Source organism: Anopheles coluzzii, chromosome 3 (genome assembly GCF_943734685.1).
Source record: "Anopheles coluzzii chromosome 3, AcolN3, whole genome shotgun sequence".
Lineage (NCBI taxonomy): Eukaryota > Metazoa > Arthropoda > Insecta > Diptera > Culicidae > Anopheles > Anopheles coluzzii.
The window spans coordinates 4,967,239-4,991,803 of record NC_064671.1 but is presented as its reverse complement, the minus strand read 5'-3'; the positions used below and the strand labels follow the sequence as shown (position 1 = coordinate 4,991,803).

Genomic DNA, 24,565 nt, shown 5'->3' with positions numbered 1-24,565 from the left:
GGGGGATAAGGAGGCGGGAAGGCAGAGAGGGGGTGACAACAGTTACGTGCGGTGCAGTAAAGTTCGATCGATTTTATTGAACCGATCAATTGGTGTCGCCGCAACCGGAGAGAGAAGACACACAAGCACATAAATATCCCGCCAGCATTAGTGCGGTTTGTACCTTAGGGAGACTGTCAGGCAGCAGATTAAGATTGTGGGACAGTTTTTCTTGGTCTGGTTAGCAAGTGCATCCTTCGTTTAGTGAGGGAGGAGTGCACGCGAAACGAGTCTTTAATTAAATTGCCTATCGGGGCCCGGGAAGGGGATCGTGAAATGTAGAGTTGTAGTTAAATTAACTCAAACGATTAAATGTTTACGATTATATGAGGAGATGTGTAAGCCTGCAGATGTGTTCGAAATTGGATTGCAGTTTTTAGTGTCATCCATATTTAATGGTAATATTATTCTACGGGGGAATGTTTCCTTTTTGGTACATATGAACAGGCTTATAAAAAAAGGTCGTGAAGAAGCTATTATTACCCAGCAAATGCCTAAGCCGTCGAGCGACTTCATCAAACCGTTCGATATTAACCATTCAACACGAACCACGATTGACAGGATCAACTCTACGCCGGCTCAGATATGGTCATAATCGCATTCGTCGGGGGCAAAAGATCAAAATAAACTGCGCGCTTGTCTTGGAACACAGAAACAAGAACGTTTTTTTTTTAATCTTTTTTGCTGTGAAATATGTTGTGACAGCCGTAAAATAGCAGCGGATTATAGTTGGTGAAGCCGTGTAATAATGGTTCACAAGGGTATTAAAAGAATCTATCCAGTTGTTGGTATACCAGACCCCAAAACAACAATCAACCTCTAATATATAATTATGAGTCTCTCGCATTTCCTTCTTCATGTTTTCCTCCATCACTGGTAACGCATATCATTAGGCGAAAACAACAGTACGATAAAATCACGACGCTATTCACGTGTGTGTTTCGCCCCGACTCCTTTAAGGGTGTGGCCATACTTTCCCCCCTCGCTTATACTGTCGAATATGTTTTTGTGGCCGATTAAGAGCATAGAGCGTTTTTTTTGGTTTTTTTGCACATGATTAGGATGTTTTTTTTTTGGGTTTGTGTGGTTGCTGCTGCTCCCCTTGTCAACATGCGAATGCCAAACCCTGCTATATTTCGCCCGGCTTGCGCTCGTAACCGCCCCCCACCAGGGTCAGCAGCATCAAATGTGGTCCGAAATGTGAAACATGCGATCACCCCGACGGATAGTGCGTCCGCTGACAATGGCTTTCCTGAACAACGGGCGGGGTTTTGCGATGGCCAAGACACAGTAAGAAGGTGGTCCAAACATTCCCAAAAAGTAAAACACAGATACAAAGCAACGCACGTAAACATTTTAATCGTCCCCGGTCGGTACAAAGTGAGATGTTTGGCCAACTCTTCCCCCCCTTTTTTTTGCTTAATCTGTCCAACTTTCAATTTAGTTGTTCTTCTGTACCCACCCGCTTGGTTTTATGCCTTTTTTTTCTTCTCTGTCTCATTCAACCGATTGATTTTAAGATAATATCGACATTGGTGGAATTCAGACCACCGAAACCGGACCCGACCTCGCTTCCCTTCCCTACTGCCTGTGTCCTATAATTTTTACGCGAAAGAATGAGATCGTTTTGTCGACTACTAAGCGAATTTTACGCACACCACCGCGTAAGGCAAATTGTTTTGTTGTGGATCGATCGCGCCAGCATTCCAGTCAGCAAGGCAACATATTCTGCAAAATTCCAAACATCACCTGAAGGAGTGATCTTCGTTTTTTTATTAATTCAATTTTGCTGCATCGTACGTCCGTGATCGTGGCATGGGGAAAGGGTGGAAGGTCAAATTACCTCATATTGGTGCAAACGTGTCACAATTAGGGCCCTCTAGTTAGCGACTTCTGTCATTCTACGGTAATTGAGGCAAAAAAGCTTCCAGCCACCAACCCGTGTACGCGGGGCAGGAACGAAGCAAATTGCCTTAAGCAAAACAAGCGACAAGCTGGGTGTGAGATGAACCTTCTTCCACCTTCCACCCTCAGCGTGTGTGCCTTAAAGTGTCGTGCGATTTAGTTTTACTCGATAAAAATTCAACCACGATCGCTCTCGATCAAAAGACAGTATCGTAATTATGGAGAAAATTACGCCACGGCTGGCTGTCACTGTGTCCCCGTGATCGTGCCTTCGATCCTCGAGCCTTTTGCTATAGCTGGCTACAGCGTATGATGATTGGGAGGAGAGAAAAGAACCAGCACCACAGCGAAGAAGCATTTTCAATTTATGTTCACGTAGACATTTTGCGAGTGTTTTCGCATGAGTGCACCTTTTGCGGAAACAATACCACATTCAACCGCTGGCAGGAATGTTTAATTTCGTCGCATTTTTTACACCGAACCTGTGGCTGCACATTTTGCACCTTTTTGTGTAGTCCACGAAATGCCAGTTCCCATTGTCTTTTTTATATAAAAAAGAATTTTATTGCCGGTGGAAGAATGCACGAATGGTGATATTTATTGGGCAATTTTAGTAACCGTTCGGTGCCATTGATTTGAAAGATCATATAAATTTAACCAACCATTTGCCTTGCTTGGGAGTGTGAAAAAGAAACTGACACAATCAGTATTGGTGGCTAATTTATATCAATGAGCTTTGTGAATGCAATAAATTCTATAAAGAGTAGCCTTCAAATTGATTGTTTAGAAGCTTTCGAAACATTTAAATTAAACTAAATTAGTATCACCTGCTTAATGTAACGATACATTAACTGATCCTTCTGCACACACCACCTCAATCACAACCATAACCACACCAAACCGACACGAGTAATTGAAAAGCTAACCTCACCGGACTACATTTCAACTTCGCTCAAAACATAGCTCCGTTTTCGTATCCCGAAGGCAATGCTTGATAATTAATAATTAACCCCTGTGCCTGCCACCCGTTTTGCCCCGTGTGTCCTACGCCGACGTTTAGTTTTGTACCTTTCTTTCGCTTACCATTCATTACCCCCGAGGTGCATAAAACCGTACCCACTACCGTTTGGTGGTTTGGTGAGTTTCGACGGGCCGTCGGGGTTTGATCCGGTTTGAAATTCCATTTGCACCCGGTGGTCGATACACACACCCCAACGGTGGCATCCCCGTGTCCATTTATCATTTACAGCGCTCTATAATACCCCGTCTACAGACAGAATGCCGGAGGATCGCTCGCAAAAAATAAAAAAAAACACAGGCGAATGCTGGGCTACGGTTGGGGAATGGTGGAAAAACAAGCATATGATGGAGATTTGTATGGGTTCGTCGCTTTGGAAAAAGAAACCACCTGCGAACGAGGGCGAGAAGTTTGTTCCATGTCAACGCGCGGATCAGTTTGCAACTCGGGGCACACAAGCAGCCAGCACCACACACAAGCGCAAATCGCAATGGCTATGAAATTGAACCGTCTCCCTGTGCTCTCCTTTGGTGGATTATCTTCGTGTGTGCGCGCGCACAAGCAAACATTAAATTGGCCCCGTTGTTGAATCCGGGCGATGAATGAGGATTTACTTTGCAAATGGTGCATCTATGTCCCAGTCGGATGCTGAAGAAAGGGTATGTTTAATATTTCATTCCTTATCTTGCGGCTCCGTGTGTCTCTCCCCCCCCGCGAGGTCAGGGCATTCCCCACGGACAGGGAAAGGCTTTCATTACTCACGCAGCCTGATATAAATTGCTCATAAAACGTCCGTTCCTTTATTCGTTCGCTGCAGCTGCTAGAAAATAGCAAAATAGCAAAACTTGCCAAGAAAGCGTTTGCAATGCAAAGAAAGCAGAGACAAGTAGAGGTGGCGATGGATGGTAGTGGTGGAGTTGGTGGTACGGCATAAATTAAAATGATAAATTGATACCGCCGAGAACTAACTCCCTAACATTCCAGGGTTGCGTTTTTGCTTGCACAACGCGTTGTCGCGCGTTCAACATGCAATTAGCTTTTGCCAACATTATACGCAGGCGGTGGGCTGGGGGAAGAGGGGACAAACACACACACACACACACACGCATAGAATGCAACGCGCTAAAACAACCTTTTTGCCGGGCACGAACCAGCAACACAGGCACAGAGCGGTGGACTGCATGCTGTGCCCGCTGCACCAAAGCGCCGTCTCTCTCTCTAGGAGAAGGTCTTCCCGGGTCAGTGAGTTGGGGGGGACCCCCCTGTAGTGGTGAGTTTTAGAAAAGTGATTATTTTCCATGTTTGCGTGCCTTTCGCGTGCGCTGTACTCGTGATTCCATTATCAGATGTACCCGCGTATCAAAAGGGTCACATTGTAGTTTGAAAACTTTGTTAGCCGTTCGAATGATCTTTCTTGCTACAAAAAGACATTCGTTTACACACTGCTAATCATCTCATCTAAATTGCTGTATAATGTAGCTCCTTGGCGTAAAATTTGTCTCGCAACGATGAAACTGATAATCGTCCGGCGCATACATTTTGTTCTGCGATTTCATATCGTTTCGGCGGCTAAACACTGATCAAAGGGCGGCGTCGGCAGCAGACGATCGCTATCACCGGCCCCCCTCGGTTGGCAAACAGGCGACAAATAGTCATCTACGGATCCGATTAGCGCAATTTAATCGTTTCTGCTTAGCCATGCCAGAGTGCATAAGTAGATGAATGTACAAGCCGCTGCATAAATGAATAAATGAATTTATCGCAAATCCAACCTCCACACACACACACACATGCTCCCGTGCTTGTAACGAACGTTTAAAACGTTGGTAAAGAGCTTTTCCTTCGCCCTCCCTTATCACACACTCATCAGTTGGCGAGACACACACACACGAACGATAGCTTAGTCATCGTACGGGCCGGTTTGCGGGAAAGCTCTTATTCTTTTATTCATAAATTTCCACCTCGTGTGTTCTCCCCACCCGTGTTCCCAATCGTGCGGTACAAAATGTTTTCGCTCTTTACGAAATGGTTGTTTATTTTATCTTCAATCGGATCCGCGCCACTCTCTCCCCACTCCCTTATGCCTGCGCTGACGGCTGAGGCTGCGAAAGGCACGTGATCATCTTGCAACCAACCGGACGGCGAATCGTTCAATCAATTATCGAATTACCGGAATGTCAAAATATTGCCCCCACCGCGTAAAACGGCCGCGTGCCGTAAAATGTCAATAATCCGTATAAACAACGAACGACGATGTCGTTGAAGCTGGGGATGTACAGCGAGAGCGGCCATTATCGTGCCGTGTTTTAATCGAGCCACAGGGTGTGCGTGAAATAGGGAAGCGAGACGATCCGCCGGTAATGAGGGGAGAAGTGTGCAAGGGGTGTGTTGTACAATAATAATCATAATATTTAAAGTGGCAAGATTGGGAAGAAGATGGCAAAAGGGCTGTTTCGTTGACTTCGTTGAGTCTCTTGCTAAATTGAAAATAATGGCTTTGGCGTTTACTGTGGCGCATTATTTTCATTAAGTTTTGAACGGTTAACGGCCGTTTTGAAATTGATGGCACACTTCTGTAATTGAACCAATGCAGTTGCCTTTGGAATAATTTACAATCAAGTAGACACTGAGACGACAAATGTCAAACAATCGTACCGACCGCATTGTTCCGCAACACTTCCCTAGTTTTGTGTGCCAAAAGTGTGTTTTAAGGCCGGGCTACATTGATCGTACTCCTGAGTGTAATTTTTGTGAACGCGTACGCCATCTAGCGGCGGCGGGTCGAAGCTAGAGGCTGGTATAATTTATCTGTCAAAAAGTGTTTTGGGTCCAGGAGGCTATAATTTTACCCAATGATGGAAAGATGTTGGAAGATGGGGAAAAATGTTGCCTAGCGCTTTGTATGAATGACGATTTATCCACCAACAACAATTAACGGCCTATTTTGTTGCAATTTATGGACGTTTATAAACATTTCATACGGCATACAAGTAGCCTGCTCGAAAATTGATGAGACACCAAGCATGAATAATTTTGGCACTTAAATTATACCCACATCTAGCTTGCGCTGGTCGCCACCAGATGCGCTAGTGAATATAAAAATTACGCTTGCGAGTACGATCAATGTAGCCCGGCCTTTAGTAAACAAAATACGACATGTCCGCCCAGCAATGGATTCACTGCAACCTGTGCAACGCCCAGATGGCGAATAAAGACACAAAGTTCTACCATCTATCCTGCCTGGACGTGCTGTGCCGCACGTGTATGGGGAAAACAAACCGTGGCACTACCTGTCCCGTATGCAACAACTCTCTGCGGCACTTTACCGAGCTGGGCAGTGCAATGGGCAGGAAGGAAAAGATGCTGTACCACTCGTTTCCGGTCGGGCTGTATCAGATGTCCTACCAAACGTTGCTCTTCCAGCACAAGCAACGCAAGCGCCTGGTCGAATCAATATTGAAGACACGCGAATCACTGAAGCGGCTGGATGAGCTCGAGTCCGAAATCAAAAACCAAGTCGCGCAAACCCAACGAAAGTACGAGAATCTGCGGAACCATCGACGCAGTCTTCAAGAAAACATGCGCCATACGGTGAGCTCCGGTGGAGGCGAGAGTAGTAACGCTCCAGTAAGCTCCGTGTGCTCCCAGACATTGGGAACGATCCCGCAGCGAAGGATGTCCACGCTTACTCCGTCGGTCTGTCCGCCGAACGTGAACTCTCGCCCACCTGAGCGAAGATATTCGGTCGATTCCTTCAATTTGGCAAACAGTGTGAAGATGTCGCAGGCAAAGTCGACGAACAGTACGTTTAATGTATCAAACATTACAAAGATGTCGCAGGCAAGCTCACAGAATGATTCTGGCATCAGTATGAGCACAATGTCCAGTACTTTTGGCAGCGGTGGAAGCTCGTTTTCTGCCAAGAATACACCAGCGACTATGGTTTCTCCGATCAGAGCGCACCGAATTCCCGCGAGATGCATGTCGGTGGCAGCTGGTGTAGTCCAAAACTCTGCTACACCTCTTCCACCGCAGAGAAGAAATTCGACGGCTACGTTTAAGCAGATTCTGGGTGTACGAAGTCCACAAGATAACAGCAGCAGCAGTACTGGTGATACACGCTAAAGTTCTCTATTTGGTGGAACGGCAGCGAAAACTGTTATAGGTTTTTACAAACAAAAATAAATGACACGATCTATAATGCAAACAAACGTCGTGATACGGCAAGATGTAAGCAAGAAATGCTCTCATCCAATCGCCATAAACTACGGCAGAACTATAATCATAAAAACGGAAGCTGACACTAAAGACCATACAGGCGAACATTGTGTCTAACGAGCAGCGAGAGAAATAGGAAAGCATGTCCGTAATCGTTGTCTATTGGCACTTACCATCGGTTCCCAGTAGTTTCACACGACAGTAATGCAGAAATGAGCATCGTATAAAATAATGGTAAGTTTTAAATGGTCACGACATACCGATACATCCATTAAGCTGTACTGCACACACACACAAACACCACGTGTGCTAACTTCATCCAATCCAATCAAGCCTTCAGGTATTAAGACATTCAATTCATGCGTTTGGGGAGGCGGTAGGGCCTACCATTAATAACAACCCAAGGTGCCTGCCATCAATTCTATCTCAATAGTGTGATTAGATTACCTTCTTGCAGTACCGTACAAAAGAACGCCCTTAACACTGGTACACACATTGGCGGCAAAGAAACCGAAAAAAGTGGATCATAAACCACCACAGAAAAACCGGTACCCACAACCACGAGGACGGTGCACTTGCGGGCTGCTGCAGGCGTCGTAAACGATCGCCAAGCCAAGTTGCTCTCGCGCTGCACTCCATTCGGTAGCGATTGCACCGTGCGTCCTATATTATGGTTCATTTATTTTATCCCTTGCAGCGTCCACTATAAGCTACACCGCCCAGGCACGCAGGGCCACCCATTGGAAGTGTACTGTATGTGTGTGTATGTATTTTTTACTTTTAAAATGGATCGTACACAACAGCCCCGTCATAAATGTGTAGCAGGCAAGCCATCGTGCGCATATTGCGTGCCAAGCGATATTTTGTTCTACGACCGCCGTGCGGGTTTCGCCCATTGCCGACGGCGATGGGAGTCATCGCTTGGGTCCTCGGTACGTGGGACTTGGTCAAGGTGCCTTCCTCCCTTGGCCTAAGCTAATTCAAAGGCACCACAACCCCATACCCAGTGGGGAAGCATCACGGCGTTCAAGAGAGGGGAGGTCAATATACGATCACTTACGCTCGGGTACTCCAGAAATATCATGCACATGTGGCTCCGTTTTGTGGAGCCATGTATGCATTAAATCAATGACAAGTAATGCATGGCCTAGGGGAATCGTTTCCGCGCCTGGTGCATCGAACGGTATCTGAACTTCAAGGCACACACACACACCCAGTCTCTGGAGTCACAGTCTGGAGTCTGGACTATCAAATTAAGCACAAACCTAAACGGTTGCACATCTTCCGCCCGTTTCGTGCCCCGAGGCTGGTGCTTTGTAGGTAAATGAGCAGCATAATTTCATGCCCCTTTCACCCTGTGCCCCGGGGAGAGGAGAACCCTTTCTATTGACGTCTGTCATGCCACTCGAACAGAAAGTGCCTTCTGTTGCGGAGATGGAGAACCGAGAAACTCACCGTGACATTGGAGTAATTGTTTCCGTAATTAAAAGCCCCTGCGTTTCCTTTTTGTGTCTAGCGTCAAATTTCCCGGATCTGCTCAGATGAGACTTCACGGCCCTCTGTAGTGAATCAAGCAGTGAATCTGTCTCACTTCATACACCTATACACGCGCAGCCCGTGGTAATGAGTGCATTTCGTGCAGGAAGGGGTGTGTTTATCCGCGCACTGAGTGAACCACCACGATCGACCCGCCGGTCTTTCGTGACGCGGTCGTAAAAGAGGGTTGGTCCGTGCACTGGTCGACCGGCGCGATGGAGGGATCAGTCACACGAGATGAATATACCTCCTCTACGTGGGGTTGTGTGCTGCTACTCGTGATCACAAGTGATCACAGCCCAGAGCGCCATGTGCAGCGCCGTAACAGCAGTGCGATCGTACACACGCCGTCCTTCACGTGAGCGTTGTCACGTGATACGCACCCGTCTCGGGGTGGTAGGGAGCAGTCCGGCGCACGAGACGGCGATTGGACAGTTTGGTAAATAAATCACTGACCGGGCGGGTGTCTTGTCCTCCCCACCCCACCTGGGGCGAGCGATACTGTCTGGTAAGGAAGGTTGAGACAGGTGGATTTGCACGGATTGTGTCGGTCTCGTTCGAGCCTTGCCGAACTGGGGGGACGTAGTAAGGTGCGATATTACATAACCCGTGCGTCAATACGATTAGCTGGCAGCGCCTTCGCGCGATCGCTGTTCGAGTGTCTGTGTGTTGAGTCTCTGAGGGGTCGAGGGGTTGGTTTTATTGCCTTTGCACGACACAACCATGTACTGTGGTGCTGTTGCCTGAGGTGACTTTTCAACTCGATCAGACGACTGTGCGTATTAAGAGCACTTGCAACGACAAAGTCTTCCTCAGAGTGGATCAGTTTCAAGAATATTATGAAAAATTACAATAATTCATAGTTATGTATTGAGGCCATCGTATGTCGCGAATTCCGCTCCAAAAATATCCTTCAGAATACTCAAATATTAACTATAATTTTCTACAATTACAAAATTATGTTTCGATGTCACCAATTAACCAGCAAAATAAACCACGTTTAATGACGATTAACATTCTAAATGCCATAAAGCCCCCTAGCCCCCTAGTTAGGGCCTCATGTTTACTTAACGACATCACAAGCTCGATCCTCCCTCTGGGGATTATTATAAAACAATTGTCGAATCGACCGCCGTCGAGCGTTGGCCGTGGACTAGTGCGTTTACAGCCTGCCTGCAGCTATTAGTTTTACTACCGAACCATGTTTAGTTCATAAACTTCTCGCACTCTTACCCTTTCCTGCCCCACGCACACACACACTCTAAGGTCGATGCTAAAAATGACTCTTTCCGATGTCGTACGGCCACCGATGTGATCTTTGCCGTACTTCTCTCAAGTACCCAGGTCGAGTTTCCCTTTCGATTCGGTTGACATAAAACACCGCAACGGATGCAAAAAAAAACGAGAGCGCGAGATGGTGAAGGTGGATGACGATAACCTCCTTTCTAACTCCTGCTACTTCCCTCTCACCGCCAACGATCCATTCCGGTGGTCTATCGAACTCACTCAGTTCGATCGGTTGACTGTATGACGTGTATTATTAATAACGCCGCAAACCGTTCGCAACAGAGCGCCCTCCCAGAGTACCTTTTCTTGATCACTTCTTGGTTTTCGTAGTTGTTTTGTTTCACGTTGTTTACGACCCTGGTGACATTCTAAGCACCGAAGATGACTGTACAACGGTAGGGAAGGAAGAACCTTGCTCAACACGAACTGCGGAATAAATCGAAAAGCCGCGAACCTGCCAGCACACTGTGTGACAATGTGACAATGAACACGATGAAAGACACGATAGAAAAATCGCACCTAAAGGCACGAAAAATGGGGGTTACTTTTGAAACAATTTAATTGGTAAGCGCAGGTCTCCGTCGGTGTAACTTCCTTCCTTCCTTCCTAGTGGTGATGACGGCATGATTCGTACGATGGGAAACGTTCTTCAAAAAGCCCTCATTAAAGTGTGTGTGTGATGAAGTAAAGAAGCGAAAGAGAACGACAAAAGAAAATATGTGTCAAACGCTGCAGATGATCAATAATTTTGAACCATTCAGGTCTTTTTTTTTGGCGTGGAAGATCTTTCAGTGGTTCCAAGCCGGTGCCTCAATCGAGAGCGGTAGCCAATTGATCGATTCGATCTGATCGAAGCTAGATCAGGGTCATGGCACATTGGCGGTGAATCAGCTCCAAAGACGACAGTGTATAGTTACATGATGGCCAACGAAGGGATTTAGCTGGGGAAAACCCCACTCAAAAACCGCCCGACTGGGGCCAAACAAAAAGGTCACCGTGATGAGTGAATGAGTGCGTCCGAAGCGCGGGGCCCGAAAAAGCCAAAACTCATGCACTAATTGGCTGTGTGTCAAAGGGTGTTCTGTGTCGTGGTGTGCCGATTTGATGAAGCGGTAATAAGCCCACGAGTTTTCGTGGGATTCGTCGCTCCAAACTGCACAAAAGACTGAAACAATGAAGCAAGCGACGAACCTCCTTCCACCGCCTGAGACAGAGCCGAGGGGAGACTATAACCAAGAGGCTAATCCCTACTAATACATGTGGGGGGTGCACGTGCACGGGTGGTAAAAATGTAATGATGGGGAGGCACATACGGACACATGCACACGTACCCGCTAGTAAGGTCATCTCGCCTGAGGTGTCCTCTCCGGTTGTACCTATTAACGCCATACGATTGTTTGATTGTTTTGCTGTCTTCCTTTCCGAAGGTTGCGGGCTCATCGTGCTGCCAAGTCGCTCGTAGATCAATGAATCGATGTAAGTACAAGAAAACCTTTTCATTCAATAAATAACATATTGTTTTTGTTTATGATGTGGTGCGAGTACTCTGGGGGGTAGGGGCAGTAGAGTAGAACATTATTTATGTGTCTCCTGCAGGGGTAACACATGGGTTTTTGTTTTCAATTTCCAATCCCCATCATTCATCGCCGTGTAAATCACTTGTTTAGTAGGGCGAAGGTCAAAAGGGTTTTGGTGGTGCTGGTGTTACTAAGCCCTTTTGCATGGGGATTGTCGGCAGTTTGATGCGGCGTTGTTTATTGAAATTGTTTGTCGAACCTATAATTCAGACGTGTTTGTGGTAAAGAATATTGCATGTTAATTACAGTTCAACAGATGAGTCGTTAAATTTAGCTGATATTTAAAAATAATTACTAGTTTTTGCTCAACTTTTAGCTGTAAATGATTGTCTGTAATAAGTCTCACGAGTCACATCTGAATAAACCCAAAATAATAGAAATTGTTGGTAAATTTTAGGAGAATTTTGTGCCTCAATCTTTTAGCATCTACTAAGACTTTTTGTGCGAAATAAACACACTGAAATGAGTCGCGCAAATCATTCTGAAATAAAGGGAAAAAAGATCATTAAGCAATTTAGGAAGAAATAAAAGTTGATCCACATTACGCGTTCGATCTACACTGCCCTATAAATGTGATATAAACACAAACACCAGTGGCTAAAAGTGGCCACCAAAATGCTCACGTTCCCAACACCAAACGCTAATTCAAAGCAAACAAAGCGGTAAAGGTATGTTTTTTGTTTGTTCGTTCGGCCAGCAAACGGCCCAACAGAAGCCCCTAGACAGCATAACCTTAACAAACTAACCGAACGGTTTGATGTGTGTATCATAAACCTTGATGCGCGGAAGAGTTTTATATCCCGATGGGAACACCGTACACTAAACCTCGCACGATTTAGAGCAGACCTACCTTCCGCTGCTCAGTTGTGCGAGTTTTCTCAGCAATTTCATCCCGAACTGGTTTCTTCCTGGGTGCTCTTTTTGTGCCCAAACAACGTGGTGTGAAGCTAACAAACCATTTCGGAAGGTTTAGTTTGCCAAATCAGCTGCGGGGAGCGGTTGCAATAAAAGTGGTAACAAACTACCTCTGTATGGAGGAAGGCTTCTCACAAGGCTTGAAGTACGCAGTTTTACGACAACCAACACCTGACTAAATGACATCTAGTTTTGGGCAGCTCCGATAAGACTGAGCCCGCGTCAAGTGTGATGGAGGAGATTAGGGATCACTCACGCTCCAGACTAGCGGCACTCCACGCGCATATCCACGCTACTTGAAATCGGTTTGCAAAAAGTGAGATTAATTACTGAACAGGAAACGAACCTCCATTGCCACTCACCTTACTACCTCTAGGCGTATTGCTTTAGCTCGTGCCATAATTAACTCTCCTTGCTTCATTTGTGCTTGCGCGCCGGGCTGGAAGATCGCGAGCGATGCCACCAAATGCTGTGGAAGCTGCCGATCAGATAACCTAAAAGTACACAATCCGATACACCAATCGCGCCCCGATCCCCTGCTTCTACCCTGCTTGTGAATGTTTTAACGAGCCATGCTCTAATTTTATCCCACAGAGGCCTCCAAAAACCAAACCACACCAGGACCACATTGCCAAAGTAAGGTGCCTCGAGGTGTCGTAAAACACTACCGTTGTCGGCTGGGACAGCGTGGTCCGTCCGGATGTGTGAGTATATGTATATGTCTCTCGCTCCCCACAGTCAGCCGACCAAACCTTACCGGCGCACTTAACGCACGCTGATTGGATCAGTCGTAAAGGAAAGTAAAGAACGCTGCTTTAATCTTATCACAGTTTAATTGCGCCGTTAAAGCCAGCTTTTATGGACCATTTCCCCCTTCTTGAGAGGGGTGGGGTGGTGTTTTGGGTGGAGGAGGCGGTAGTGTAGCGATTCAGAAGTATAGCACCGCCAAACTGGTGGACACATGAAAAAATGTGTTATTTTGTTATAACATTATGGTAAAAGAGACAAAGAGCAGAAAGAAACTCCCAGTGGAACATGTGAATTCGCGCATTTTACGACATTTAACTGGTTCGCTTTTCTTCGCGATCAGTGTGCGCAATATTGTGGGGCGAGATTGTGATCTCGTGAGTCGACTCATCTCCCCCGCTGTGATGGAGCGAATGGAACCACTTTCCATCCCTGCTCCGTGTTGAAGGGGGGAAGGTTTTATTTTTAATACTAAATTGATCAAATAACGCCCCAATGTGAACCACTTTCGGCGAGATTATCCCGCAGCCAGGGTAACAGTCTCGTTTGCGTATCGCTTAAATGAGATGGTAATGGTCGCATTCTTTCGCCCATTTCGTCCCATTCTCTCGCTCTCTTGTACCGCTGTGCATCCCGATCAATAGCCACCGTCCAAGGACCAAGTTGAGATCAGCCCAGCTTTGCGATCAAGCCCAAAAGCCGATTACGGTGCACGTTTTTACTGCAGTTTACTGCAAATCACACACACACACCCGCCAGCCACACCTTACTTGCTACGCTGTAAATGCAATTACGTTTTTTGCACTCCCTTGGGCTCATTACTTTTGTTTAATAAACCGAGACAATTCGAAGATTGCAGATTTCTCCGCTACCATTAGGTTTCGCTCGGAAAGACACTCGATTCTTGATTTACGGACGACCCCACCCCGTTTCCGCGTCACGATCTCTGGTGCAGCAAAGGGAACTCTTGCAGCTCCCCCGCAGAAGAAACTCAATTCCAACATCGTGAGATATTTCTTCTTTCTTTCTTTTTTATTGGTTGGTAAAAAAAAGGAACGAAACAAACGGAAACCATCCAGAAGTCGTCCCAACCGTCACCGGAGGGACACACACACACATTATTATCCCCGGCAATCATCCACACGCATTCACACACAGTCCTTCTCTGTCTCTCACACGGGCAGGTTGTTTCGGGCCGGCGGAGTGAAACAATATAATTTACGGACCATTATCAACCCACGCAGCCGCCAGTAACGGACGGCGTATAACGCGCGAGTGGCGCGGCGCACGAGCATGGTTATAATTTTGACAACATTATTCTGCATCCCAAAGACGTCCCGAGGGAGGAAAAGTAATACGAGAACCGCCTTTCTCGCGCGCACTCTTCAATGGTTCATTGGAAATTCATTCCATCCCTTATTGGATGTGATTTTTTACTGCTTGCCTCTATGTACCCGTACGCCACCACAGCGCAGTGTTTACATACCTTGGGCATCGGTGAAGTAAAGCCAAATTGATCCCACCCCAATCAGTAGGCGCTGGAGAGAAGAATCGTGCAGATAAAATTTTAATTGCGTTGACGGGTGGCCAGCCGAAGACTTCTTGGGATGTTTGTGTCAGGATTGTGTGTGATTATGGCCATTTAAGCGGTGAGTAAATACGCTCTGCTGTGTTCGGTACAATAAGTGGGTAAATATATAAAACAACTGCATAAACAAACAAGCAAGATAAACAAGCTAATCAACACCGCTCGTGATGGATGATGGCGGGAGCCGTGGTGGTGCTGTGCGTGTTGCGTGCATTTAGGTGCTTTTTCATATTCGAGACCCTTTCGGGTGAGTTGACTCAAAGAGTAGGGGGACACAATCGTTCAAAAGGAGGGCAATTATGTGTGTAATAATTATTGCAATTTCATTGGAATAATTTTTCTCTCAATATCAACTCCACAGTCTCATGTACAGCTTCTGATTAAAATGCATCGTGCACAACGACACAGCGCACACAGCTAATGCTGCTGCATGTTTGCTCGTCTATTGCGATAAGGCTTATAAATAAAATCATAAATTCTACTCACAACACAAGCAAGCGGGCCGATCCTCTCGTGATCTCTTCAAGTGATCAGTTTCAATCGATGTGCACCCCAATCCGACACATGCACCCAGTTTGATGCAACGCTCGGTTGGGTGCGGGCGCTAATAATCTTTCCGTTTCGAGAAATGAAAACACATGCCACTCTGTAGGAAGAAAGAAAAGTGACGATAAAATCCTCCATGACATTAATGTTCTTTGCGAGCAGTTGATATCATGTTTTTTTCTTGTGTCTGTGGCGTGTTTGTGGTGCAACGATGTTGGAATGTATGCTCCCCGAGGCCGGTGCGGGTCGCATATACACGGGGACACGATGGAATCCGCTGGACGTGTCGTGTAAATTCCAACAGCAATTGCATTGCCCACTGGCCACAGCAACACATACACACCATCGGTTTCATCCCTTCGGATAAAGTTGTATTGCGATGCTTCGCTACATCTCTTGCCGGGGGTTTGTTGTCTCAACTGCAAGGCGTTGAGCAATTTTCCGGCGTGTCAAAGACTGTCCTGCGGGAGCTGCCGGAAGATGCTTCCATTCCCGGTCAGCAGCAGGGGTGCGTCCGACCGATGCCTGAGTCCTCTCCCTCCCCGGGCGGAGTGAAGTTGGTCCTTTCTTTTCAATTACTGCACACCCGACGCCAAACCCGGGGATCCCGCCGTAATTAATAATCGCTAATTGCCGATATTATCTCCAACGGGTGGATCCCGTCGCGCCTGTGACCCCATACGGAGGCAAGGTGCGCAACGATCGTCGTGTGTTCCTTTTTTGAAGTTATTCCTTTTTATGCTCCCCATATGGGGTGATCTCTGCATGGCAAGTGGTTCGACTTTTGAGCCGGCGGGCGCATGACAGCAAAGCCAAAAATGCATCCCCTTTGCTGTCTTGCCAACTGGGTCATTGTTAATGAAATTGTTGAATATGTTCAATTAACGGTCCCCCAGCCCGTGGCCCAAGATTGATGAGCTCGGATAGGAGGTCCTCGGTTTTTTTTTGGAGGCGAAAGATTTTTGTCTTCACACAATCTACGGGGGGGCTACGGCTGGCGATCTCGTGTGGCTCCCTGTAGTCCTCGCCGCACGTTGATGCATGTAATATCAAGTGTAATGGTTTGGTATGGAATGCTTTTCGGTGTGCCAGTCGAGCCGATTGATTGATTTGTTGCTCGGAGTGGTATGGGAAGGAAGAGGAGATGGGATGAGATGTGGCAGAGGAAGGGAAAGGTACGGCAACCATAATTGCTCTGAAGCATGAAACACAGGTAGTTGTGTCTTACTGGTCTTCCTGGGGAGTTTTAATTTTGGTTATTTTTTAAGGCTGGTTGCAGTGTGATAGTATATAATTTCTTAACATCACACATAATTTCACTTAAATAATATTTGTATTTTTAAGTTTACTGAAAATTTGAACTGAATAAAATATGTTTTATTCACAACTAAGTTACTACAAACTTCACATGCGATGTCGAGTTTAAGTCAAAACAGTGAATAAAAAAAGATTTTACTTTGGAGATGCCGGGTATCGATCCCGGTACCTCTCACATGCTAAGCGAGCGCTCTACCATCTGAGCTACACCCCCTGGTGAGAGAGGGTGCGCTATTAAGGAACAGATCATGCGGAACCAAATTATCATCGAAAACAAAACAATTATAGCTTTAGCTTTTAACACAGTTTTTGGTTTAAAAGCCTAAAATTGACTTTAATTTCATAATTATCAATGAAATATTGCATCAGCAGATCAAAAATAGCAATCTGCAATCCCGATAAATTGATTGCTTGTGTGATTTTACTAATCTTGAAGAAGTAGCAATCCATTTTACCCATCTTATCTCTTACGCGATACTGCCCAATGCATGATGAAACAATCCACACCAGAAAAGCACGGAAATCCACTAGCGATGTAATAAAGAAGCCCTTCAACTAATAGCCTAACAACAACACACACGTTAGAGGGCGGCCCTCCTCGCTCTCTCTCTCTCTTTCTCTTTCTCTAATAATATACATTTGGCATCTTATCATTAACAACCGCCGTGCCAACAATTGATAACGCTGGGGCCTCCTCATCAACGCATAGTATCGGTGTAAAGTGAAGGAGTTGCGCTGTTTGTCGGTGATAAAAATGTCTTCATCAAACCAACTTAAATCAAACCTTCACCTAGTGTGTGCAATTTAGTATGATTTGTTCGCTCCCAGGTCCAAAACCGCTCGCTCTCGAGCCATGCGTGTGGCGTTGATCCGGTTCGCGCCGTGAGTTGAAAAAACGAGTGATTGGATTGTGATAAAACAGTGAATTTTTCTGGAAAAGAGAGAGTGATGGCTCTATCGACAAGATTGGTGTTTATTGTTTCCGTGTTTGTGCTTTTGTTTGGTAAGTGTTGCATCATTGTGAAAACGTGGCGTAATAGAAAAGTGAAATTGTTCATTGAAAAGCACAAGCAATTGCTCCCTTGCCACTTGTTTGTGGAACCAGTGCATCGTGCAAAATACCATCCTGTATGTCAATGGTGTCCAATTCCGTATCGAAACATGTCTGAATTTGTGTTTGTGTGTGTATTTGTGTCAGCATAACCTCTCCCCCACGCGATAAGATAAGCGAAATCGCAACTTCAAAGTGTTATTGTTCAATGACGAGGTTTTAAGCGAATCAACAATGGGCTGCTTCGTGCATTGCTCGTGCTTTTCGTAGTGCAAAAAGCAAGGAATTGGTTTTGATGTGTCGTTATCTGTTGCAGCATCGAACGTTCTCGTCACTGCACGCCCGCAGGATGAGACGAAAGAGCTCACGCCCGATCTGCAATCTCCTCCAGACGAGAAGATCAGCGAAAGCTCCCTGACGGATGACTACGTGAACTGCCCTCCTCCAGAAGATACGGCTGCAGAAGAACAGCTTGATATGTCGTCACCTCCTGTGGCAGAGGAAAAGGAGCAACAGGATGTCACTCGTGGAAAGTTTGAAGACTTTGCTCCACCCGTAAAGGAGGTGAACGGTCGAGTGATGAGACCTCCGGGGATGCGTCCACGTGGGAATCCTCTGGATGATCTGGAGATTATCAACGATCAAGAAGACGTGGAGCTGCTTGACATGTCGGAAAACCTTTCCGTCGGTGATGTTGGAAAGGTGTTTGAAGAGGCCGCTGACACACAGGAAGCTTCTGGAGATGATGAAATACAGGTGGAGGACACACAACGCGAAGAGCCTAAGATCCCCCAACTAATCCACGTTCCAGTTCATGAGCAAAACATCCCACTGAATGAAGGCGATGATGGTTGGTACGATGTGGACAATGGAAAAGGTCCTATCAAGCATCTGAAAGCGCAAGTCCTATACGATCTGGAGGAAGGTGAATCCAAAGCGCAAGGTGTGAAGAAGTACCTGGACCAACATCCGGAAGAGATCACTGTGACCTCACCCAACTATCCGAACCCTTATCCGAGCGTTGTTGATGATATGCGAAAGTGAGTAACTTATGGGAGTTACCTTCCAACGTTTTATCCTCCCATATCAAGTCACATTTCCTTCTCCTCAGTTTCTCGGTCGATGGTGGGCGCGGAGTGCAGATCACGATCCATGATATAGATCTTGATCCCACCACTGACTTCCTGTTTATACGTGCTGGTAATCTGGAAGACACGCTCGAGAAGGGTCCGGTACTTACGGGCATGTACCAGGAACCGTTGCGGTTTCTCATACCACAGTCGACCTTCTTCACCATTCACTTCGTGGCCGGACAAGAAAATGGCACGGAACAGAGTCACCGAGGGTTCCAGCTTTCGTATGCACCGTTCGGTGAGCTAAACTCTCCCACGACACCGACCACAACGGAAGTGATCGTACCGCAGGAGGAGCTACAGTGGACGACGAAGGAAATTGTCATCACGCCGGCAATGATGGATCTGCCGAGCACGTGGGCCGAGATTAAGGAAGCGCTTTCGAACGCCAGCAACCAGTACATCGAAAATCGCACCCTGTCGTACATGCCGAGCCGGTAGGGAAATAGAAAAGAGAGTCTCAGTGTGTTGTTGTTGAAAGGCGGAGTGTACTTAATATGTATGTTTCATTATTTTAGCCCGTTCGATGTGAAGCTTCTCGCTCGCAAGTGTCCCGACACGTGGAGGAACTACGAGAACTGCGTTAGCCTGGAGTTTGCCGTACCGCTGCGGCCCATCTTCTACGAACCGTCGGACGATGACGATGGGTTGGATTTTGGATTTGGGAACAAGTTCCTGCAGAAAGGTTTCATATCGATCTCTACCACCGAGGCGACCGAGCCGCAGTACGAGCTGGATGTGGCGAGGCTGGACGAAATGTGGGAAGAGTATGGTCAGATGGCGTTACAGCGTGCCGGCTACGAGATGTACATTATGCCCGAGAGCAATCGCATCCTGCTGACGTGGATCGGCATCAGTCTGGCGATCGTGGGCACCTTCCTGTTCGTGCTGTACATGATATGGAAGATCGACATCTTCAAGGACTATCGCAGGTGAGCATTGCGCGTGTCTTGCGCCTGAATCATCTCTGCAGCTTGCGCTAAACAAACGTGCCTTTTCACGCAGGGTTTCACGCACCAGCCACCACACAACGGTGGATGATGATAAGAACGAGCTGAAAAAGAAAGAGTTTGACATCTCGATGTTCCCGTCGCCGCACCAGGTAGTGCCGACCTTCTTCCCCACCGGCGATCCGTACAATGCGGCCGAAGCGGATGCGCAGTACGGTAAGCAAGCAAAAACGCGGAACCAGTTTTACGCCAGCTCATTACCAGCGACACCAACACCATGCGGATTCGACAGTAATTACATTAGCGAGACAAAAACGGTTCCACCAAATTCGGCTAAATAATGGGGCCAATTTTTCGGAAATTACACATCATTTAAGCTTCTTTGGTTTCAGTCTCTCAGGCACACGCACACACACACAGTAGTTTACACACTAAGTGTCGTTGGTGTATGGTGATAAAAACAATATTTTAAGATAGTGCTGGCTGCTGGTTTTTGGGGCGGTGCTGTACCAAAGCACGGAATCAGCTCAAACAAACGGTTTGATACGGTTTCGGTTTTCTTCTTCTTGGGTGTAGCGTACGATAACGCCACGATGAGCCAGTGGCCGGAAGACTTCAACGAGCCGCGCTATCCCGAAACATCGTTCAGCGCTGGTAATCAGCGAACCGGTCCGACGCGCCCCTACGAACCCGTCTCCCCGATGGACCTGTCACCCGCACCGGTCGATTTTAATGGTATGTAAAACCGGGCGCGCTACCGGTGTACCCTCCCGGTACAGGGTTTTTTAAATTTAAAACCATCAACAGACGAGCTCTGCCGGGTGTGCTCGGAACTTTATCCTGACACAAACGGCACTGCTGATCCGTTTGTTTTTACGAAACATTTACATTTCGGGTCGGTTTCCAATACAGTTTCTGTTCGTTTTTCTTGTTGTCTGTTTTCATTTCGATTCGGCACACACGGCAGCCTCGCCACGATCGGGACGTCCTTCGGCCGGCAGCAAAAATAATCCATTTTTATCACCCCGCGGAGGACCACGAACGTCGTCCGTTGGCAACATGCCGCCGCCACCCCCACCGCCCGGTATGAGGTAATAAACTGTGGAACGCGGTTAATTAAAAATATGCGAAATGAAGCAACGAAAGGGGCAAATTCGAGCGAACAGAGTGAGAGAGAAAACTCTATAAAATAAAGTAACAATCGAGAAGGATTCAATGTCTTGTTTTTGTATCAACCGACAACAACATCTCCATTTCGTATTGAAAAAAACTTAAACATCGATCGGTCACTTAGTTTTCGATCGCTACCCTTCGTGTGCCTCACGCATTGGCAGATTTGCATATAGGGCAATTTTCATAAGGTTGATGAAAAACGTATTTCTCATGTGGCTTTCGCGAGAGAGATAAATTAATTAATTTCATGACGTTAATCTTGCCGTGCGCGGTGCTCACGGGCTGCACTGGATTTCGGAGGGTTGTGTTCCATTATCGGTTCACTACACTGGCACGGCCAATCAAAAATCCAATCAAAAGCGTCCCCATAGTATCCGTCAGTGTTGAAGGTGTGCGTTCCTTCTGTTTCTCGTCAAGGGGCTCGTTATACAGGCAGCTCCACTTTAAATCGTTATCAAAACACCGATATACACCCAGCTCCTCTCCCCTGTTCTTCATTCGGGGTGGAGGTGGTTGAAGCATGGGAAGTGTATTATAAAATATGCAAACCTCCTTCTCAACCACTGGGTATTTCTCCTCTCTCCCACTCCGGGTGGCCTTACTCTCATTTACTCCCACGGGGGACATTCGGGGCATAAAAATAATAATATTGATTTTACATTCATTTCTTCATTTTCCGCAAATTAAGCTTCTGGCACGCCAAAAGACAGCTTGTTGGAACTCCTGTCACCAGGGGTAGGAACACCGAATGTGTGAGTGTGTGGTGAAGATGAAGAAAGGCGGAACATAATCTCGACCGCGCGCGCACTCCTTGATGTGATAATGAATCCACCGTGGTACGATCGCGGGAGGAGGAAACACACGGTTGCCGATTTTCTGTTATTAATTTCTGTCCTCTGCCCTCACGTTCTCGGCGGGTTAATTACATGGGCTGCTCTTTCTGCGGGGCCTGCAAACGATAATTACACTAATATACAATAAACGAAAATGATCATAATTTTGCGCGATGCTGTGAGAGCACAACACTGAACCCGGTTTCTTCCTCCAGTCGCTGTGTGTTTGGCCCATTGCCGGGCTGAGTTTTATCAAGGCATAAAATTAAGCTTTGTTGTCGCATTCATTGCTTAATTCAGCTTGAAACGATGGCTTCCAAGGGTGGAGATCGTTGGGCCGAAAATATGGGGAAAATATCGACTTTTTGCATCTACCACTAGGTCTATACTATTATAAAACGTTGAATGAAAATTGCTTTTCCATAACTCACTACTGACCAAAATGAAATTCAACTAATTATTCAACATTCTGCCAATTGTGTTGGCATCCTCTAATGCTTTATTTAAAACGCGCCCCGTACTTAATTGGAATCGGAAACTAGTTCAAAAAGGTTAACAATTATTTTATAACGACGATGTGTTGGTGTGTAGCGTACACGAATTATTTAACGGGTTTTAAATTTCGCTAAGCTAGACTAAAACTATAATTTTGCTTGTTTTTTATTTCTCGCTTGAGAAAAGGGGCTATTTAAAATGAAATGCTAAGCAGAAGAGGCTATAACACAATCACTACTGTACGTAAAACGATAACAAGTGCGCGTAAAACAGAACGAAAGAAAGGAGAAATCCATCTAAAAACGGTTCTACAGTGTTCCCCTCGCCGGCTAGGCCGTGTGTTCGCCTCGTGACACGTGTCAGAGACACGGTGTGTGTGTGTGAGTTCGAGGAACTGAATATATTGTTCATTACATTATTGTATCTTGATTTGGCTTATTGACGTACAGGTTCCATTATCTCAGTAACAACTATAGTGCCGATGCACTACTACTTCCTCGCACCGGGGAACGACACACGTACACATGGATTATTTCTAAAACAGTGCCTAAAAATTGACTTCATGCATCTTCTCATATGGTTGTCCCTCCTATGAACTACGAAGAATTTCTTCAAACTGATTGCTGTGCTAACAATATATAAAGCGATACAAAAGATTACAAAAAACCAGACCTAAAAAGCGATCAACAATGTTTTGCAGGCATAAGGATGGACCGATTTGCTTTTGTGTCACAGTTCGTGTCCGATGCTTAAGGGAATTCTCTTGCTTGGCGTAGTAATAATGTAGAGAAGATCTAACGTATTTCCAAAAACTTAAAAGATGTTTTCGTTTTTTATAGAAAGACAAACCATTGTAATAAAGCCTTCCCGGTTCCTTCATCGCTAATTCCAACTGGCTAGTATACATTTTATAACAACAAGATTTCGATAACATTCACGATTCTTTGTAAGGAGAGAGGGGTGTTAGGCTGTCTTAATTCTACGAGTTTCTCGAGCACTTGTTCTTGGATATTGTATTACAAGGTAAAAGAACTCACAAATACTTCATCCGCTCTCTGTGTGTGTCTGGTGTGTGTGTCAACATTTAGGAAAAAATATACACCGAAGACGGATTATTGCACTCTTGGTAATCTGTTTCCTGCGCACACTCACTTCTTGCGCGCAGTGTATATGTATGTCCTGTTCACCGTTCGCGTTCTTCTCCCAGTTTCATCTACACAGCCAAATAGTGCGCACCGCTTTAGGTGTCCTGTAGCAGCGCACCAACGACATAGTCGGGCGACGGCTTCTCCGCCGTCCGGTGCACCGTGATGCCCTTGTTTTCGATCGCTTTCTTCGTGCTCGGCCCGATCGCAATGATGCGCTTGCCGGTCAGATCAATGCGATGCTTCTCGAACACGTGCGCACAGTAGTTAATCCCGGAGGGGCTGAAAAAGAGTAAGCTATCGATCGTCCGATCACCTTCCTTCTCTCGCTCACCCGCGAACAGGGCGACCAGGTTTCGTTCCAGGTCGCGATGTGGCACCGTTTCGTACACCTCCACCGAGTCGAGCGAGTAGCCATACTCGGACAGTTTGTTCTGCAGCACGTCCTGCTTGAGATTGCCGCAGGGGAACAGGAACGGCATCGTGATGGTTTTGTTATACAGGTCGGTTTTGATAAAGTCCGCCAAATTGCTCGCATTCCCCGAATGCTGGCCCTTGGTGTCGAGGTCCAGCGTGCGCTGGATGAGCTCCCGGGACGTCTCACCAACGCTGTAGTTGTCCAGCGTTTTCCAATCGTCCTTCAGCTTGCGCTGGCCCTCCAGCGCGTCCCGCACGGCCGTGATGCTGCGCGGGCTGGTAAAGATAAGGCCTGAGTACTTGTAAGGCGACAGCAGCCGATCCCGCAGCACGTCCAAGTTTTTGAACGAAAAGTCTAGCGTCGGTATGAAGACGGGCTCGTAGCCGTGCTTCTCCAGCAGTGTGCCATAGTTGTCCGCATTTTCACTTTCCGACTTTAGTATCACCACCACCTTTCGCATCGTGCTCTGCTGATGTCGGGACCAGTCTTACCAATTGAAAATCTGCAACGTGTACACTGCAGCAAAGCACCAGGAAGGGAGCGAGCGATTGGAGGCCGCAATTGGTGTTGATTATGCGAGCGAAATTTTCACCATTTATCGATGTTTATGTTTTGCTTTTGTTGCCTCCACTTTGACAGCTGATGTGATAAGGACCGTAAACAAATGCAAATGT

General features: G+C 46.5%; 3 protein-coding genes and 1 non-coding gene across 4 annotated transcripts; 2 read left to right on the top strand and 2 right to left on the bottom strand.

The window, feature by feature from the left end:
• Positions 1–6: 6 nt before the first annotated feature.
• LOC120955346 (RING finger protein vilya) lies at positions 7–9,390 on the top strand. Its single transcript, XM_049609765.1, has one exon. It carries the CDS (start codon positions 6,119–6,121, stop codon positions 7,085–7,087), a length of 969 nt encoding a protein of 322 aa, XP_049465722.1. The 5' UTR covers positions 7–6,118; the 3' UTR covers positions 7,088–9,390.
• Positions 9,391–16,834: 7,444 nt separating this feature from the next.
• On the bottom strand, positions 16,835–16,907 carry Trnaa-agc (transfer RNA alanine (anticodon AGC)). The gene has a single exon. It is a non-coding gene; the product is annotated as a tRNA-Ala (tRNA).
• A 566-nt stretch (positions 16,908–17,473) lies between these two features.
• LOC120960037 (uncharacterized) lies at positions 17,474–21,043 on the top strand. Its single transcript, XM_040383920.2, has 7 exons — positions 17,474–17,696; positions 18,061–18,784; positions 18,856–19,314; positions 19,396–19,809; positions 19,883–20,043; positions 20,404–20,562; positions 20,795–21,043. Exons 1-7 carry the CDS (start codon positions 17,642–17,644, stop codon positions 20,920–20,922), a joined length of 2,100 nt encoding a protein of 699 aa, XP_040239854.2. The 5' UTR covers positions 17,474–17,641; the 3' UTR covers positions 20,923–21,043.
• Positions 21,044–22,206: 1,163 nt separating this feature from the next.
• Positions 22,207–24,504, bottom strand: LOC120955562 (uroporphyrinogen-III synthase-like). The gene has a single exon (XM_040376548.2). It carries the CDS (start codon positions 24,349–24,351, stop codon positions 23,569–23,571), a length of 783 nt encoding a protein of 260 aa, XP_040232482.2. The 5' UTR covers positions 24,352–24,504; the 3' UTR covers positions 22,207–23,568.
• Positions 24,505–24,565: the final 61 nt, after the last annotated feature.